We start from the raw sequence: 19,382 nt of genomic DNA on the forward strand, positions 1-19,382 counted from the left end.
TGTTTTGTTTTTTTTCTAAATTAAACAGTCTATAGCGCAGATCTACTATACTTTGTAACTTATAAAATTAATCACTCTGCTGTATTGTTTTCTCTAAAAATCTTTTTATATTATTTTTCATTTATATATGTTCTTTATATAACATAAATTATCATTTTTGTAAACAATGTATAACATTTTATGTTATTTATATAGTTTATCAAACTATATGTTTAAAATTTTTTTTCATAAAAAAGATATTTCAAAAAATATTAATACTCTTTTATATTCTTGTCGAGACTTTTACAGAACAAATTGTGTGCGCAAGAAAAACGCGCAAATACAGTTGTAACAGATATGTAGATGTATTAATAACTTTATGAATTATAACTTTATACGCTATAGTATATGCGCACAATACATATTATATTTATCTTTCTCATATTGACAGTAAAGTTAGTTTTTATAAAGACGAAGATCCGTTTATACTAATATGTGGTATTTTCTTTCCATATTTTATTTGTGGATTCAGTAAAGGAGATGATTCGGAAGATTGCATGCCTCTTTTATTGATTGCATTTAATTTTGTGCTAGTATTTGTCGTGATATCTTGGCAACATTTGAGACGTATTTTCTCCCGTCTAGTCCACGACTGATAAACAATCGCATTGAAAAATGCTTGAAGAGGATTGGTTACAGCCTGTTCAAAAAATTCTTGGTTACAACATACGCACACACCTTAAACGAAAATTGCACAAACTTACCATTATATACCATAAAGTGATAATCGACTTAATGGGTAATTCAAACCACAAAGTCCACAGTAATATTCCATTAATCAAATTGGGCATCCAACACACGTAGTAAACTACATTGATAAGAGCAAATTTCAATCTAATCGTCTGTATCAATCTTCGTTCTCTTCCGGTTACTTGAGCCATGCTGTGCAGCACTGCTGTTTGAAGATCTCGAGTAGACGCGACATATAGAATGGGATTTGCGATCATCACTACTGCCAGTACTACATACGTGATGCAATAGTTTGGAAGAATACGCACTATGGCACTGGATAACGACGTTAAGCTGTGACAACTATAATAAAATATTATTGATCTCTTAAAAATTTATATATATAAGAATAATTGTATTATTTGTGAAATCTGACTTTGCATTTGGGATATATAAGATAATCAGTCCGAGTGAGGTAAGAACGGCTGGAAGAACCCAGGCTAAGGTATGATAATACCTTGGATGTCCGTTTTTATCACCTAATAATAATTTCATATCCACGGCGTAGCACAGAGTCCATATCCACGTAACCATGTAAAAGTATTGAGTCCACGCCTGCGAACGATCATTATTCAATGTTGCCGTCTACACACTTGTAAAACAAAATGCAAGTGGTAAACAAATAAGAATGGTACCGATGATACAGCACAGAATATAACACTCAATATATCACCCTCCATTGGTATGATAGATTTGAAATTTTTCCATAATGCAGATCTCACAAATACACCTGATTGAGTATGCAACAGTCAGAAAATGGAGTAACGAATTTATTCCATTTTCTTTATCATATTCTTATTTATTTAGTAAGCAAAATTAACTAGAACAATATTCGAATAAAGTGTTAACGACTTTGTAGATGTTTTATGTATTACTAAAACTTATTGACAGAATCAGATTGTGATAACAAACTAGACCTAAGGACGCTAAAAGATCGGCAACAGCGAGCCATACAATGATATCACGTCCTCTAGGAAAACTCCTCCAACTATGAGAAATATTCGCATCTGCTCGAGGTAGTATCTGTAAAAAAAATTATTTTTAATTTTAAAGAGCCTTGCAAACTACTTCTTTTTCTACACTTTTAATAAGAAAAGATACTGGTTACTACTATTACATCAATTCCACATTTTTTATAAATTTAATTATAAATCCATTTCTCTGGAAAGAATGTATATAATACGTATTATATATATTTATTACATTATATACATACATATTTATATAATAATAATACATAAATTGTGTGTATATACACGTTGAAATGGAAAGAGACAAAAACTAAGTGCAGAAAGTGCACGAAAGTGCTAAAACAAATATATATCACAGTATTTAAATAAAAATTCTAACTACAAATCAAGATTTTTTAAAATTTCAATCTATATTTCTAACGTTGTAAAAAGGGAAAATCAGATTTCATTCTTGGTCTAAATATAGCAATAAAATTGCAAGTTTAACAAAAAAAAAGAGTGACAAAAACCAGTGTGAAGAGTAGTTTGTACTAGAGTTTCTTCAGGCAATTACATACCTGATAAATTGCACCGAGCATCCCCATAGCTGACGAAATCATACACACCGTATTATATGCATCTGTATTAAACTCTTGCATTATTGTTATCGCCCTGTCACTGTGATTTGTATGATGACAACAAAATGTCTGTAATGTCGGGTCAGCCATGTTATCAGATTATCACAGTTGAGTATGCTGCTTGGCTTCCATTCTTCCATATGTCAGATCTATATTATGTATCTAATAACTCTCAACGAATCTCCCCACTTCGACATAATCACTCGATTTCAACTATATACAGTAAAGTCAAAGTGTTTAACATCACGCTAGATTTATCAAATACTTGTATATAAGTACAGCAGAAACTAAAAAAACGACAAAAAGAAAATATAATATCGTTTTCTCTATAGAATCTGTTTCAACCTTTCTTGTGCCTAGCAAATAGATACATATGTCATTATCAAATCTATAAGATTACTTTAAAAAAGTCAGTTTTTACAGATAAGATTAAAGCATTGTCTCAAGTTTTGGAAAGAGAAATGAGAAGTCTATTAAATCTCAACAAACATACAAAAAAGTTGAATATATATTTTTCTGTTATCTATATTTTCAAGTTCAAAAAATATTTTATATCGATACTGGAAACATGATAAAGCGATGAATACATTATAAATTTATGTAGAATAAATTTATACGTGTTTATCTTACATTTATTCTACTATAAATTAAGGAATGTGAAATTTTAATTTTCAAATTAAAATTGGACAAAATTAATCAATTTGTGTAACAAAAATAACTAACAAATTGCTATGTTAAAATATTTTAAGATTAGTTAAAAGGTTTTTTTCACGCTAGCAAGTTTAAAATATGTATAACATATACTATCTAAATTATGACATTTGACCAAAGTTCTTCTAGCATTCTTGTTGCGAGATGTTTTTGACGTCAATACGATCCTTATCATTTATGTTTACGCGGTCTATCTGTTGTGTAGACATGTAGGGCTGCGGTCCGTTTCATGCTTAAGCGCACATTTATCTATAGTATACGTAACATATACTACAGATAAATGCGCGATTAAGCATGAAACGGACCGCAGCCTAGTAGTGTACATGTATAGTAATCGTCCGACATTAAAATACCGGTTCTTACAAAGCGAGCTCTTATTGCCTGTACGAATCGAGTGTGTTCAAATAAACGAGAAACCTGTTCGCAACTTAGTATTTTATTTTGGATTTAATTTCTGAAAATGTCAGCTAAAAAGTTAGGTGAGTTATATATTTTTCGTCGAGTTTATAGAATTTAAATTAAAGAAGGACAATGTAACCCCCTACAACATATTTTGCGAAATTTCGTACGAAGAATACGATACACGCAACTTAGAAGTCGTCGCACGATATTCTACCAGTATGATCGACCATTGTAATTTAAAAAGTGTATAATTGAAACACTGGATTGAAACAAAATATAATGATTTTTATATTGGTTTTATACGATAAAATTAACCTTTTATATAGTTAGATGCGTGAAATGGTTGCATTACCTGTTGCATGTATTACAGAGCACGTGTGCATGTATGTGTGTGTGTATGTAATAATAGCGTGTAATAATAATTTTATATTTTATTTAAAAAATTTTTGTATTTCCAACAAATATACAAAAATGCATTTTTCACTGTTCTATATTGCTTTTTTGTTTATCTTTTCTGATATTTTGTATTTTTTTGTTAAATTTTTAGCTCTTATAAGTGTGTCTGATAAGACCAATTTGTTATTACTGGCAAAAAAACTAAATGACTTTGGGTTAACACTGGTTGCTTCTGGAGGGACTGCCAAAGTACTGAGAGAGTTTAATTTACCTGTGCTAGATGTTTCTGAAATTACGGATGCTCCTGAAATGCTCGGTGGACGTGTCAAGACACTTCATCCTGCTGTTCATGCAGGTATACTTATGATGCACGAGTTATCTGTATTTATCAGAAAGTATTACTTGCAACATCTTTATTATTCTTCTTGTTATAATAAATAGGAATTCTCGCAAGACTAACCGATTCGGACACTCAAGATCTTCAAAAGCAGAATTATAATCTTATTCAGGTAGTGGTTTGCAATTTGTATCCGTTTGTACGCACCATCTCGGAACCCAACGTGACAGTCGAAGATGCAATAGAAAACATTGATATCGGCGGTGTGACATTATTACGTGCCGCCGCCAAGAATCACGTTAGAGTTACGGTTATTTGTGATCCGACTGATTACATAAAGATCATCGAAGAAATGGAAAATACTGGTAATAAAGATACCACTTTGCAGACTAGGTGAGTGTAACGTGACATAACTTTGGTCACTCTCCAACAAAGAACCACAATAAAGAAAAAAGAACAAACAAATAAATATTGTGTTACAGAAAAGCTGTGTGAAACATTTTTGTAAACCTTATGAAACTAATTCTCGATATTTTTATTATTTTTCAGACAAACATTGGCTCTGAAGGCATTCACGCACACGGCTCAATATGATGATGCTATTTCGAATTATTTCCGCAACCAATACAGCGCTGGAGTCTCTCAGCTTTCTCTTCGTTACGGGATGAATCCTCATCAAAAACCGGCGCAGATATTTACTACCTTGGAAAAGCTACCGTTAACCGTTCTGAATGGATCACCAGGTTTCATCAATCTGTGTGATGCTCTGAACGGTTACCAGCTGGTAAAGGAATTAAAATCTGCGCTAAATTTACCAGCAGCTACTTCTTTCAAGCATGTCAGTCCTGCTGGTGCTGCGGTTGGCGTTCCATTGGATATTACACAAGCAAAGTTGTGTCAAGTAGACGATCTTTATAATGAGCTTACACCTTTAGCGACCGCTTACGCTCGTGCCCGAGGCGCCGATCGAATGTCCAGCTTCGGCGACTTTGTCGCATTGTCCGGTGAATGCGATGCCATAACGGCGAAGATACTTTCGAGGTACACAATGTGATGTAACAATTTTTGATATTAATATAATTTTTATAGTACTAATAGAAAAAAGGCTTTTTATATTAATATTTTTTCTTTTTTCTTGATTTCAGAGAAGTTTCAGACGGTATTATTGCGCCTGGATATTCGAGAGCAGCACTTGAAATTCTGAAAAAGAAAAAAAATGGTAGTTACTGCATACTTCAAATTGATCCGTTTTACGAACCATCTGATATAGAGCGTAAGACCTTGTATGGTTTGGTCATGGAGCAGAAACGTAACGACGCTGTTATTAACAAGTCGACATTTAATAACATTGTAACAAAGAAAGTAAAATCTTTGCCAACAAATGCTATTCGCGATTTGATTGTAGCCACTATTGCTGTTAAATATACGCAGAGCAATTCTGTGTGTTACGCTAGAGATGGACAAGTGATTGGCATTGGTGCTGGACAGCAGTCCAGAATTCATTGCACCAGACTTGCTGGAGATAAGGCTGATAACTGGTTCGTTATAGTTTTTATATAAAAATAAATATACAAGAAATGGTCATATTTTGATATAAAGTGCATTATATGTTATTCAAATTTTATAGGTGGCTTCGTCAACATCCAAAAGTGACAGGAATGAAATTTAAGAAAGATATTAAAAGATCAATGATCTCTAATGCTATTGATAATTATGTCAATGGTTCAATAGGAAAAGATATGGACGAAAGTTTGTGGGCTGAAATGTACGAAGAAATTCCTGAAAAGTTATCAGAAAACGAGAAAACTAAATGGTTCAAAGAATTAAATGGCGTTGCTCTGAGCAGCGATGCTTTCTTCCCGTTTAGAGATAACGTCGATAGAGCTAGACTCGTATGTGTATAAAATATTTTTATCTTGCCTATTAAAATAACTTTTAAAAAATGACTTTTTTAGATTTGATCAACATCACTTAATGAAATTGTTATATTATAATACATATAACACTTTTTTTTTCTCAATACAGAGTGGTGTCAAATATATTGCAAGTCCTTCCGGTTCTACAAATGATGCATCAATAATTGCGGCCTGCCATGAACATGATATAGTATTGGTTCACACCAATTTCCGATTGTTTCATCATTAAACAAGATACATTCATTGTGGTGCTATTTTTATATGACATATTAAAGATATTTATCCAATCAATATATTACAAAGTTCCGAGCTAAGAAAACAATATAGAATATATTTTTGTACTCTGTTTTAATACACTTTTAATATATTCTATGCAAAAATATGTGTACATAAAAAATATCAAAATAAACGTTTATATAAACAAGTAAAAAAAAGAATACCTTATTTCTGTCCTCATTGCAATTAAAACTTTGCTTTTGTGTAATTGGTACATGAAGTTTATTCTTAATATATAATTTTACGATTTTTAATTAACGAGTTTTATAACTTAACCATTATTTCATGCAATCAACTTGTTTTGATTTTTTGCAAATATGTGTATTTTGAAAGACAAAGTTGAAAAAATAACACTTATAATTTCGGCACTAATGTCATTCGCGGTCGGACGCATCGCTGCGATAGTGGATTTTTAATAAAACGAAAACGTTCCGAGTTTTTTTTAATAACAAATTGAACATATTTTATCGTGTATCTATTGACACGTAAGAAGATAGTTACCGTTTTGAAACGTGGTGAGAAAGTCGTCAATCTTTTTTCTATTTGCAGTGCAAATTTTGCACGTGTATATATTCATGTTTCAATTTGCTGACGACGAAGGCGCTGTTAATTTCAAATAATTATAGTTGCGCTCCAATATTCACTGCCAGTACTGGAAATCTATAGCACATGTGACTTGAAGTATAGATTTCTAGTACTGGCAGTGAATATCGGAACACAGTCTATAGTAGCATGGTAGGTCACGGCACGTACCGGCAACGCGAGCTCTAAAGTTCTCTTGAGTGTTACTGCATATTTACATATACACAAATATACAAAATATTATTTACAATAATAAAGTACTAGTGTCATAAGTATCGTAACTAATCATGGATGAAGTCGATACTGCTCAAATAATTGTTAGTTGAGGTTTTTTATTTGCTAAACTATGTATAAGATTTTATTTGCTGAACTATGTTTAAGATAAAACTTTTGTTAAAATTTATATAAAAGTAGATAAATAATTATTTATAAAGTAATTTAGAGTATTTTAGAGTAATTTATTTAAAAACTTATATTTTTTTACACTGAGAGCTTATTTAAATGAATTTAACCTATACGCAAATTTTAAATTTTCAATTGTATACTACTTTTGTATTATAAACTATCTCATATGTACGTTATTATGTAATTTAAATAGACAGAAAGGAAGTATATTATTTTTTGTATAATTCAAACAATAAATTGGTTTACACTATTGTTTGGTAGGTTATTGCAGATGATGTTTGTAGAAGAGCAGGCATCACTATAACTTGGATCAATAGCAACAGATTTGGAATACATGCATACAAACATGTGGATAGACAGTCACGAGGTTACTATAGATATAAAGATATATATATATATAAGTTCTTTTATATTTACAAACAATTGTATATAGTATCCTGTTGGTATAATTTGTTTCAGATGGTCCGAGTCAGTTTGCACCCTGTGATGATAAAGTACACTTTCTCCGACCAGAAATTATATTGTTTTCACCACTTTTACGTAAATTGGTCAATGAGAGTAATGGTATTTTTCTCTCAGTTCAAAAGCTGAAATCCTCTGTTACTGGTGACATTAGGCCAGAACTTCTTAAACACAGTAAACAGTACAGATCTATATTGAGAGCTTGTGTTGAAAATTTACAAGAGATATTACCAAAAGAGACATTCTCAGAAGAAAAAACAATGATAGAAAATTTTCTCACAATATTTTATCAGGTTGAATGTGTCTGGCACTTGACAGAAATACTTTATGTTGATGCTATACCAGGTAAGAGTTAAAATATATGTTTACATAATATTTTTTTACAAAATTTATATAATTAGAGTGTTTTTTTCAAGAAAAATTATTAGTTTCAAATGTATTAAAAATTTGATTTACAGGTGATGTTGTCTTATCTCAGTTACTTGAATGGATTAGTTTTCACTTTCCTTCAAGAGAACTAACGGCAACAAAAATCTTAGCACAGAAATCTATTGGCGCTGATTTAGAAAATTCGAATTATTGGGAAGCAGTTATAGGTTGTGCATTTCATGGAAAATTAAATTTAGTTTGTCGCCTGTTAGCATTGCACAGCAAAGCTGACCATTCAGCATTTGTCACTGCGGATAATATTATTAGAACGATGCCAGTTTATAATGTATATGGCGGATATTCTGTAAACGAATTTATTATGCGATGGAAACACTGGCAGATGGATCTTTGTTCAAATCTAGAGGCTAATTATTTTGTTATAGATAATAATTTAGAGATGCTTATGAAGGTCAGTAAAACAATATTAATCAATCCGTTTTTTGTGTGTAAAGTGTGCCAATATTTTGTTTCAATAGTTAATAGCAGGAGATGAGTCAATATTGTGGGAATATTCCATGTATACGGAAGCATGGTATGAATTATTAGCAGCAAAATTGCTTTATTCAGCTCCTTGTTGCAAGCAGCAAGAACTTTCACGCTATGCTAACGATGTTGCGGAAAGATCACAAGCTAATAAACATCTGGATCGCGTGATTCTCGCTTTAATGGAAAACGATTTGTATCAAGTCATCAAAGAGATACAATATATAAGCGACAATGGCTGGTTCGCAGCTCATTTGATCGATCTGTTGTACAAATGTGGAAAATTAAATATTTTGAACAAAGAAAGGACCAAGTGAGTGAAGTGAATGAATTAAATAATTGATAAATTATTAATGAAGAGAAAATAAAAGTGTTTGTAATTTTATTACAGTGTGACTGCACAGCTTCACGAATCACTCATATTGGAGTACGGTACTACATTAATGAGTCATCGCTCATTGTGGCAGTGTGGTGGGAGTTATTTGGTGCATTGTTCCACGCAAGGTTTGGCCAGATTAGAAATTTTGTTGCAATTGCTGCCCACAGGCACGGAAGCGAGAATTAACAAAATCATCGATGTTGCGCAGGAAAATAGCATGCCGCACGTTGGTAAAATTCAGTTTTAATCTTTTTTTTGTGTTTAGATATCATCAAGATAACTTAAAAATATCTTAGTTTCTAGTATATGCAAGATTCAAGGAATGAAGAGTATAAAACAAGGAAGACTAGGTAACGCTCTCACATGGGCACTTAGGGCACACGACAGCAATTTTATCACATACATCGCCGATCAATTCCTGAAACATTATGCAGAGCACGGGGAATTAGAGTGTCGCGATTTGTTGGAGAACCTGGGTTCCTGTATGCTGGCCAGTGATAGACTTACATTTTTGGGTAAAAAATTGCAATATATAATGAAAAAACTGGGAGTTACAATGAATTTTTATTAAAATTTTACTTTACTTAGGCAAATATTGCGAGTTTCATAAACTTTATGGAATGGGTGAGTTCCGAGAAGCAGCGAATTTATTAGTGTCTCTTTTAGTATCAAATTTAACGCCAAAATAGTAAGTTAATGTCTCATTCATTTAAAAATTGCTATATATGTATGTGTATGTATAAGTTGCAACATTAATTTTTTGTTTTCAGTTTCTGGTCAATTTTGCTCACGGACGCCATACCTTTATTGGAAGCAGAGGACGTGATCTTCTCTTCCAATGATTGTTACGAGCTGCTTCGCTGTGCAGAAGCTCACGGTGACGATCCAAAATTTCAAAAAGACAAAGTTTCCATCTTCCGAATAGGTGTAGCACGTAATCTAGCGCGAGCTTTGAGTTTGGAAGGATGCCAAGCTGAACAATGACGTTATTTATTATTCGAGTTTTATATTGCGCAAAGTAATCAATTGTTTAGGTTGTTCGCTAATATCAGACTACGGACTGAGATTGTACTCAAATTTAATCTTTCGGGACAAAACCAATCAGTCTCAAGTTTAATCTTTGAGTTTGTACATTTCAGTACACAATCCTAATCCGTATTCTAATACAAGCTTAATGGTTGTAATTCTCATGTGCTATTTTTTCTACTTATCATTGCTATTCATAAACATTGTGACTAAATATTGAAATAAAATCTGTAATTATATATATATCTCTTTGTCCTTATGTTTTGTTTTTAATTGCCCGTGGTTTAAAGTTATCAACAAGATCAAAAAGTTAACAAATACAGAATTTTTGCGGCGTGTCACATATATGGTTTCGTATTGAATAAAAAACCGATATATTTTACAAGTATGCTCTATATGCGTTTATACAGAAATACTTTTTTATTCTCACGATAAACTTTGACGATTTTTCTCTCTTATGATGTCACAGGTGTATAAAATTCAAAAGATCGCGAAATAGAAAATTGCGCATGCGTGCTGTTTTTTCTTCTCAAGAATTGTGTTCGATTGTATGTACTTTCTACACTTTATTTGTTTTGTGATCTTACGTCATTTAAATCAGTTCGAATACTTACTCTTCTACGTTTTGTATAGTACTTTGCATATTAGTATATTATTCTTTGAATGAACGTCATCACTTATTTTTCAAGTTTACATGCATTGTTTTTATTGTAAATTTTATATATAAACATGTTTTCCATCACTTTGGTGAATATTGACACTTATCAAGCATCTCCGATTCCTGAGCTTGATGTCACATTCTCCGAATTTCGTGGTTCGGAAATAAAAAAAGTGCCAGTAATTAGGATATTTGGATCAACTGCTACCGGTAAATAGCGAGTATTGTCGCTTTTGACGTATGTTAAATATAATCTGAAGTAGCATATCGTTAAAAAGTTTATACAATAATTTTTCAGGTAAAAAAGCATGTTTGCACATTCATGGTGTTTTTCCTTATATTTATGTGCCATGCACAGTTGAGGAGAATATGGACAGCTATGCTTATCAGTTAGCTGCATCAATTGATTCAGCATTAAATACATCTTTTGGTTCAACATTATCTACCAATCAACATGTGTATAAAGTTCAACGTGTATCAGGAATGTAAGAATAATTACACGTTAATAAATCGGTATTAATTTGTTATGTTTTATGTAACAATATTTTATTTATACTTTTTGTTACTTATTTCAGACCTTTTTATGGTTATCATGAGAAAAAACACTTATTTTTTAAGATCTATTTTTATAACTCAGCTATAATTAAAAGAACAGCTGATCTATTGCAGGTAAATTATTTTTTCTTTTGCGTACAAACATAATTCTGCGTGTTATTTTAACAAAAATATTGGTTTTTTTTCAGAATGGTGCTATTCTCAATCAAGTTTTGCAGCCATATGAAGCACATATTCCCTATATTCTACAATTTATGATAGATTACAATCTCTATGGCATGAATTTAATAAATTTAAACAATATAAAATACAGACAATCTTTACAAGTGTGTACGATGGAAAATAGTCAAAACAAGTCTTCAATAGATTTGTTAGACTCGCAAATGTTCTTACCAATATCAGTAACTAAGCAAAGCATGTGCGAATTGGAGGTTGATGCACATGCTTCGGAGATACTAAACAGACAAGGTATCAATGAAAAACTGACATTAAATCCTGGTCTCGCTGCAATCTGGAATGAAGAGAAAATAAGAAGAGCGGAAGCTGGTTTAGAAAACACAAAATCACAATTATTATATCCTGAATCTTTTGATAAAATCCTTCTTCCAACTAGCAATGATATTTATCAGAAGAATAAATTGTTAAAAAGGCTGCACGATATATCACAAGTATTAATTTATTCTGTCTCATTTTTCATATATACTTAGCATGTGTGTATATAAGTTTTATCAAACTTCTCTTTATTGTCAGAGTAATGAAACAGTCGTTTCAAATACAATCGAATCTTCATATCCAATTGAAGCAGGAGTTAATGAAGATGTCTTAAATGCATCTCATATTTTAAATCATAATGAATCTTTCGCATTGGAACAAACTCTTGAGAGAACATGTTCTGAAAATCGCACATTACTTCAAATAGCTTCATCAGCGGTTTTAGATGTAACTCGAAGTCAAAGCAATATGACAGATACTAGCAGTTGTGAGTATGATTACGTACAATTATTGTATCCTTTCGTACAAAATAATATTATTTATATTAGAATGATGATAAAAAGAAAAGAGTAATATAAAGTGGTGTATTGCTGTTTTTAGTGGACGCAAATGATATGCAATTGGTAGAAATGTTAGCCAACTTAGCAGAAAAAAATGAGACCGTTAGTAATGTAGATGATGATAGTGTACTTGGGTCTCAATATTCTATATTCAGCGAACCGGCTAAAAACGAGGAAGAAGAAGAAGACGATGTCGAGGATTTGAATATTACAAGTTTAGATCTAGATCTAAGCTCTTGGGAATCAGAGTGTAAGAGATCAAATCAACACGACAGCACAATCGAAGCTGTGCGTGATAAACAAAATACTGAATTAGATGAATTAAATGTTATCGAAGAAGACAATGATATTACACTTACGAACATTTCACAATTTGATGGGGCTGATGACTTGTATACAAAGTTTTTGGAACATGACAGAGAAACTATAAAATACTCAAACAGCAAGGCTGATATAACAGCATCCTATACAAGTCAACGTCTTCCTATACGTAATAAATATTCAGCTTTTATTATTGATGCAACGAAAAAATGTGATCATCAAGATTTAGATGTTTTCGATTTGAACGAAATTGACACTCGAGAACATATTAATGACGAGTGTCACGTACTAGAATACAAAGATAAATATAGTTGTAAACAAAATTCCAAATCATATTTTCAAAATAGAATTGTAAATAGTAATCATCACTCACCTAACAAGTTAGTCAACTTTAAGAAGTTGATAGTATCAAGTGTTGATGGAGCAACAGCAACTGATTCTAGCGATTCTGAATCCGAAATTGATGTTACAGTGAACAAACAGGAAACACGTATATGCGAATATAAATCTGGTAAAAAAACTGCAGCACAGGATAGAATCCAAGTCACACCAAAGAGAAAACGCAATTTTAAAAACGATGATTACAAATCACCAGACAAACGAAGCAATATAGTTCAAACGCCAAAGAGACAATATAGTTTAGGCAAAGAGTTAAAAAGTCCACAAGCATTAGGAAGTTACTCGCCTCTTAACATTACAATTACATCACCAAAAACTGCTAAAAGTCCTATTCGACAATGCGAATCTCCGAAACAATATGTATCGATATCCAATGCTCCTTCAACTTCAACTACACCGAAACGTAAAATACACACATTACGTGTAAAATTGCTTCGTGATAAACGTGCAACAAATCTTTTACAAAACTACGATTTAGATAGTAAGATTTATTTTTAGACATAATATTTTCACAAATAGTATTAGATACTTTCATAATTTTTATTAATTTTTCTCTTTTTAAGTAAAAATGTTTTTTTTCAGAAGATATCAACACCGATAACATTAGTGGAGAGTTAGTTGATGAAATAGACACTATGTAAGATTTTAACATTTTTGTTAGATAATTTAGAAATACTAGAATAGTATAAATTACTTAAATTGCAACGAAAAATGTTTATCATTTTTGTAGTCAGATTACTGATAGCGCAAGTACTGTAAAAGCTAGTGAAATAACAGCAATCCAACGGGACCACAAACAAAGAACAAAAAACAATGAAACTTCATCAGTTAGAAGAAAACCTGAAGAGGTTCGTAAGAGATTGTCTTTTTTGAACAACGACGATGTAGAAAGTACTACTTTTGCAGAATCAGATCGTCGATCTGAAAATTTAATTGTACCTGGACGTTCGATCGACCAAATACATGCAGACGCAACTATATTTTCTTTTAGCAATGAAGAAGGTGATGATGGCGTTCCAAGCAGTCAACGTTCAGAAAAGAGTAATGACACGTTGTCTCCCGAAAGAAATTATGCGTCATGTATACGAAACTCGACGAAACGCTCCATGAAATTTCACGATGTTATTCCCGAAACTGATGTCGACGAGGATGAAGAAGATGCATATAATACAACTTTCAGCCAGCATATCAGTAAAAAAATAGAGAATAATAGTCAAAATTTTTTATTAGAAAGGAGTATTCATCAATTAAATAGATTAATAACAATTACTACAATGTGCGAACCTCCTAGTTACGACAGAATTGTAGAAACTATGTCATTGTATGGCATTCCAAAATGTAGATCACAAAAGCCATTTTTTAGCAATAAACTCGATCTTGTGAAGCAGAAAGAATTTTCAAACAAAAACGCTCCGAATTTTGATGTACCTGCGTTTAAATCTAGCTTGGACGAGATTACGAGTATCAAATTATGGCGAAGAATGAAGGTGAACGAATTTTATCCCTCAGGAGCGAGTATAAAAACTGGTCACATCAAAAAAGCACTCGCAGGATACAATTTAATAACAATAAAACCTCTCATGGAACCACCATCACCTACCAATGTAAAAAATTGGCTAAGAGCTAAAAAATATTTATCGAAAGAAAATCACAAAACCAAGTCGCACAAACAGGATAAGAAAAGCCCGTTGAATGTACAGAACGTACAATGTACGTCGATTAACGTCGTTGCTAAAGAGCGTAAACCTTTGCCAGAAACATCCTCTAATAATTTAATGAGAAGATCCGATTCGTTAATGCTTGACCAGAGCATGCTCAGTGAAATATCTAATGAAACAAAACAATACGAATTCACACAAAATAATACTTCTCAATTATCTAAAAACAGTTTAAACCCTTCCTTACGGAAAGCTTTGGAAAATCCGTTGTTATATACAGAAAACAAAACGCACCAGCCGTTAGGCATTTCATATGGTCAAATTGAATGTTTATCTAAAGAAAGCTATGGAAGCAACATTTCAAATGAAAATCTTCAAAAAGCTAGAGCAATAACTGTAGTAAGTTTATTTTAATTCTACATAAGCATACACGCATTAGCAAATTTAATTTATTTTATGTTGTATTAAATTTTTTGCAGCATCAATATTTAACATTATTGTCTCTCGAAGTACATGCCGTTACTCGGGAAGACCTCATTCCTGATCCACAATACGATTCTATCGCTGCTTTATTTTATGCGGTTTACAGTGACATTTCAACGGATACCGACAAACAGATAGAACATGGTTATTATCAAGATTTTACTTTTGCTACGTATATAACAAACTTTTATACACACATATTAGCAAAAGATTAACTCTCAAAATATAAATTTATATTTTTTAGGTGTTATAATTGTAAATTCTAATCCTGTAAGTGCAAGACTTAATAAAATTCATTCTGCCAGTGCAATGTGTCCAATATTATACGTTGCGACAGAATGGGATGTCTTAGACAATCTTGTTAAATTGATCGAACTACACAATCCAGATATTCTGCTCGGCTGGGAAGTGGAAGCGCTTTCGTGGGGCTACGTTTTTCAGAGAGCACTTCATCTTCGTATTAATAATTTCCCACTGAAAATTTCGAAAGTTCCACATATGCAAATACCTTCCAAGTTCGACGCTCACACAATTGAAAAGGATGACTTGGGCGAGATAAAAGTACCCGGTCGCAATATTCTCGATGTTTGGAGAATAATGAGACACGAAGCAGGTGAGTTGCGGTTTTCAATATTTTTACAGAATAAAAAATTTTATTTTATTTCTCTAAAACACAAAATTATTCGCACAATTTTATGTTTAGCATTATTGACATATACTTTTGAGAACGTCATGCATCATGTTTTGCACGAAAGAATACCGTGTCCTTCATTTAAGGCACTATCCACTTGGTGGAAACACGAAAGTATAATAATAAAAAGCAGAGTTATACATCATTACGTTATCAGAGTTGTGGGTACTCTTAAACTTCTGAACCATTTGGATATCATAGGTGAGATAAAGAAAATTCGAAACTAGTTATAATTGCAATTGTTAGCGTTTCTTCTTTTCTAAACTTCTTCATTATAGGTCGCACATGCGAGCATGCTCGGCTTTTTGGTATACAATTTTATGAAGTTTTCTCACGAGGCTCACAGTTTCGCGTAGAGTCTATGATGCTTAGATTGGCGAAACCTATGAATTACATTCCTATCTCACCGTCTATTCATCAAAGAGCGAAAATGCGAGCGCCGGAATGTCTGCCGTTAATCATGGAACCCGAATCTGAATTTTACACAGATCCATTGATCGTGCTCGATTTCCAAAGTCTGTATCCGAGTATGATCATTGCTTACAATTATTGCTTCTCTACGTGTTTAGGAAGAATAGAACATATAGGCCAGTGAGTAAATCTAACGTGCGCACCTATAGTACACAGAAAAAAAAGAAGAATGTTTTAATTAAACTTTTCTTGTTGCGGATATTTGATACAACTTATTCAATTTTTTTAAAGGTATGAACCATTCGAGTTTGGCGCAGCAACTTTAAGAATAAAAAAGAATACTGCGTTAAAATTACAAGAAAAAATGAATTTCTCGCCTTGCGGCGTAGCCTTTGTAAAGAAAGAAGTTTGTCAGGGAATTTTACCACGTATGTTAACAGAAATTTTGAATACACGATTGATGGTGAAGGAATCTATGAAGTTACATCCGGCGGAAAATCGTACGTTGCAGCGCATTCTTCATTCACAGCAATTAGGTCTCAAATTAATTGCAAATGTTACTTACGGTTACACATCCGCCAATTTTAGCGGCAGAATGCCATGTATTGAGGTATATATTTTTAAAGGATATATATAAAAATTAAAAAGGATATAATAAATAAACATAATACATGCATATATGCATGCGCATTATGTTTAAAGTTTCTTGAAGCTCTTTAATTTTTTAATATCTGTATTCTGTTTTGTGTGTCATTTGTAATATTTAACCACATGATTTTCTTTGTAGATAGGCGATAGCGTAGTTAGTAAAGGACGAGAAACTTTGGAACGTGCGATTAAACTAGTGGAATCTACATCGAAATGGGGTGGTCGAGTAGTTTACGGAGATACCGATTCTATATTTGTTCTTTTACCTGGAAAATCTCGAGAAGAAGCGTTCATTATCGGCGAAGAAATAGCGGATGCTGTTACCGCGATGAATCCTCCTCCTGTCAAGCTTAAATTTGAAAAAGTTCTTTATCCGTCTATTTTGCAAGTAAGATATTAAGAAATATTATATAAGTGAAAAAGAAAACCGATATTCAAATTGTGTGTGCTAAACTCATCATTATTCTAGACAAAAAAACGATATTGCGGATATATGTATGAAACTCGCGATCAAGAGAAGCCTGAGTTTCTGGCAAAAGGAATCGAAACGGTTCGCAGAGACGGATGTCCCGCAGTTGCTAAGGTAAAAAAAAAAAACAACGAATGCAATAAAAAAGACTCTGTTTTTTATGCATAATCTAAGTCATTCAATATTCTTATGTTACAGATACTCGAAAAAGCACTCAAGATTTTATTTGACACAAAAGATATTTCCCTGGTTAAACTGTATATTACCAAACAATTTGACAAGATCTTTCGCCGACAAGTGTCTATACAAGATCTAACATTTGCGAAGGAGTTTCGCGGGATGCGTGGGTACAAACCAAATGCTTGCGTGCCAGCGTTAGAGTTAACACGCAGATTGATCAAGAAAGATCCTCGTGCAATACCGCGCAACAGCGAGCGTGTGCGTTACATCATCGTTGCCGGTGCACCAAATCAGGCGCTCATCCATTGCGTACGCACACCAATAGAAGTCATTACCGATCCGGCGTTAGCTCCAAATTCTGTGTACTATATAACAAAAGTTATCATACCGCCACTCAATCGTTGTTTTAATTTATTTGGAATCGACATCAATACATGGTATGTTTTATACAAATTCGTGAAACCTCTCTCTTTCCTCCTTCCTTCCCTTTCTCTCTTTCTCTTTCTCTATTATTACACACGTGTGCGCATACATATGCAGTATTGTACTTACACTAACAATATTTTACGATACTATTTTTTTTTTGAAGGTACAAAGAAATGCCTCATCGCTCGAATTTCGATACTATGGTGCATATAGGAGAGAACAATCCAAAATCTACCATTCGCCAATTCTTCAGTTCTGTTTCGTGTCTTACTTGTGGGGAACAAGCGAGTAAAGAAATTTGTTCAGATTGTCTTTCACAATCAACTCGGACCATTCTTGTACTTCTTGAGAAGATAAAACAATTTGAAACAACTTATCAGCAAATAGCTTCTGTAAGCAATTAAAACAATTATTCATAGATAAATATATGTAAGATGTGAAGTTAAACTATATTGTCTAAGATATGTATAAAATTAAATTACTTAGTATAATTATCAGTTTTATATAATATATAAATATAATAAATGTTTTTTCTATTTTCAGATTTGTCATTCTTGTACTGGACGATTAAGTAACATAGAATGTATATCTTTGGACTGTCCTGTTTTATATCGAATGTTTCAAGCTCGTAAAGAGCTTGCGCAAGTTTCTTGTATAAATAATATCATTTACGGAAATAATTCCATAGGAATTAAAAAGCTAAGTGCAGTTGCTGACTGGTATTAATTGTGATGAGAAAATTTAATTTTGTATTACATATTGTGTTTTGCAAAAAATAAATTTTCAATACACATTTTTATAAATATTAAATATATTTAAATGTTTTAGCGCATATTTCCTTGTATAAACAAATTGTACCATTTATAAAACTATGCTTTCCTCATGAATAATTTATTGGCGGAAATAATCTAAGCCTTTTTTGTGGCAAAGTAAACATTTAAACATAGAATATCTATTGACACAAAAGATCGAATGCTACAACAAATATTCAAAATTCTCTCATACATAGTTTTCAACTAGAAAAATAAAATAAAGGCTATTATAAAATTAGATTAGATGGATATTATTCTTGCGTAGTCCTGTGATGACTATCATTAAACCAACAAGAGAAATAACATTGACCTATCGTATGTTGTAATCTTAACAGAAGGAAAAAAGAAATAGCGAGTAAAGTTATGAGATGATAGCACAAGAGGAGAGTTAACTTACTAGAATCACCATTATTCTCTCAAGAGAACAAATTGAGTCAAGAGATGTTTACTCAAAGGAGG

General features: G+C 32.3%; 4 protein-coding genes across 6 annotated transcripts; 3 read left to right on the top strand and 1 right to left on the bottom strand.

Annotated features, from left to right (window-relative positions):
• Positions 1-205: 205 nt before the first annotated feature.
• LOC109854153 (G-protein coupled receptor 143-like) lies at positions 206-2,758 on the bottom strand. The gene is made up of 6 exons (XM_020426979.1): positions 2,297-2,758; positions 1,686-1,791; positions 1,404-1,498; positions 1,145-1,323; positions 744-1,071; positions 206-679 (listed from the first exon to the last, which is right to left on the bottom strand). Exons 1-6 carry the CDS (start codon positions 2,444-2,446, stop codon positions 443-445), a joined length of 1,095 nt encoding a protein of 364 aa, XP_020282568.1. The 5' UTR covers positions 2,447-2,758; the 3' UTR covers positions 206-442.
• Positions 2,759-3,400: 642 nt separating this feature from the next.
• Positions 3,401-6,460, top strand: LOC109854154 (bifunctional purine biosynthesis protein PURH). The gene is made up of 7 exons (XM_020426980.1): positions 3,401-3,546; positions 4,017-4,220; positions 4,307-4,595; positions 4,752-5,243; positions 5,348-5,740; positions 5,830-6,094; positions 6,228-6,460. Exons 1-7 carry the CDS (start codon positions 3,528-3,530, stop codon positions 6,345-6,347), a joined length of 1,782 nt encoding a protein of 593 aa, XP_020282569.1. The 5' UTR covers positions 3,401-3,527; the 3' UTR covers positions 6,348-6,460.
• A 683-nt stretch (positions 6,461-7,143) lies between these two features.
• Positions 7,144-10,383, top strand: LOC109854126 (nuclear pore complex protein Nup85). The gene is made up of 9 exons (XM_020426931.1): positions 7,144-7,293; positions 7,643-7,748; positions 7,841-8,188; positions 8,302-8,681; positions 8,749-9,068; positions 9,147-9,364; positions 9,431-9,649; positions 9,723-9,822; positions 9,905-10,383. The coding sequence occupies exons 1-9, from the start codon at positions 7,264-7,266 to the stop codon at positions 10,116-10,118; spliced, it is 1,935 nt and encodes a 644-aa protein (XP_020282520.1). The 5' UTR covers positions 7,144-7,263; the 3' UTR covers positions 10,119-10,383.
• A 360-nt stretch (positions 10,384-10,743) lies between these two features.
• Positions 10,744-18,852, top strand: LOC109854145 (DNA polymerase zeta catalytic subunit). Of its 3 annotated transcripts, none has more exons than XM_020426968.1 (18): positions 10,744-11,028; positions 11,117-11,303; positions 11,394-11,487; positions 11,562-12,041; positions 12,124-12,352; positions 12,466-13,626; positions 13,728-13,782; positions 13,876-15,202; positions 15,283-15,430; positions 15,531-15,899; positions 15,990-16,178; positions 16,256-16,568; positions 16,680-16,998; positions 17,176-17,424; positions 17,506-17,619; positions 17,704-18,122; positions 18,275-18,503; positions 18,655-18,852. In XM_020426968.1, exons 1-18 carry the CDS (start codon positions 10,890-10,892, stop codon positions 18,835-18,837), a joined length of 6,204 nt encoding a protein of 2,067 aa, XP_020282557.1. In that variant the 5' UTR covers positions 10,744-10,889; the 3' UTR covers positions 18,838-18,852. The 3 variants fall into 3 exon arrangements, with proteins under 3 accessions (XP_020282557.1, XP_020282558.1, XP_020282559.1); XM_020426969.1 differs by having other exon boundaries at positions 13,731-13,782; XM_020426970.1 differs by lacking the exons at positions 10,744-11,028; positions 11,394-11,487 and having other exon boundaries at positions 11,226-11,303.
• The last annotated feature ends 530 nt before the right edge of the window (positions 18,853-19,382 follow it).

The sequence above is a fragment of the Pseudomyrmex gracilis genome, unplaced genomic scaffold (assembly GCF_002006095.1).
Source record: "Pseudomyrmex gracilis isolate BER0280 unplaced genomic scaffold, ASM200609v1 scaffold_60, whole genome shotgun sequence".
NCBI classification, from domain to species: Eukaryota; Metazoa; Arthropoda; class Insecta; order Hymenoptera; family Formicidae; genus Pseudomyrmex; species Pseudomyrmex gracilis.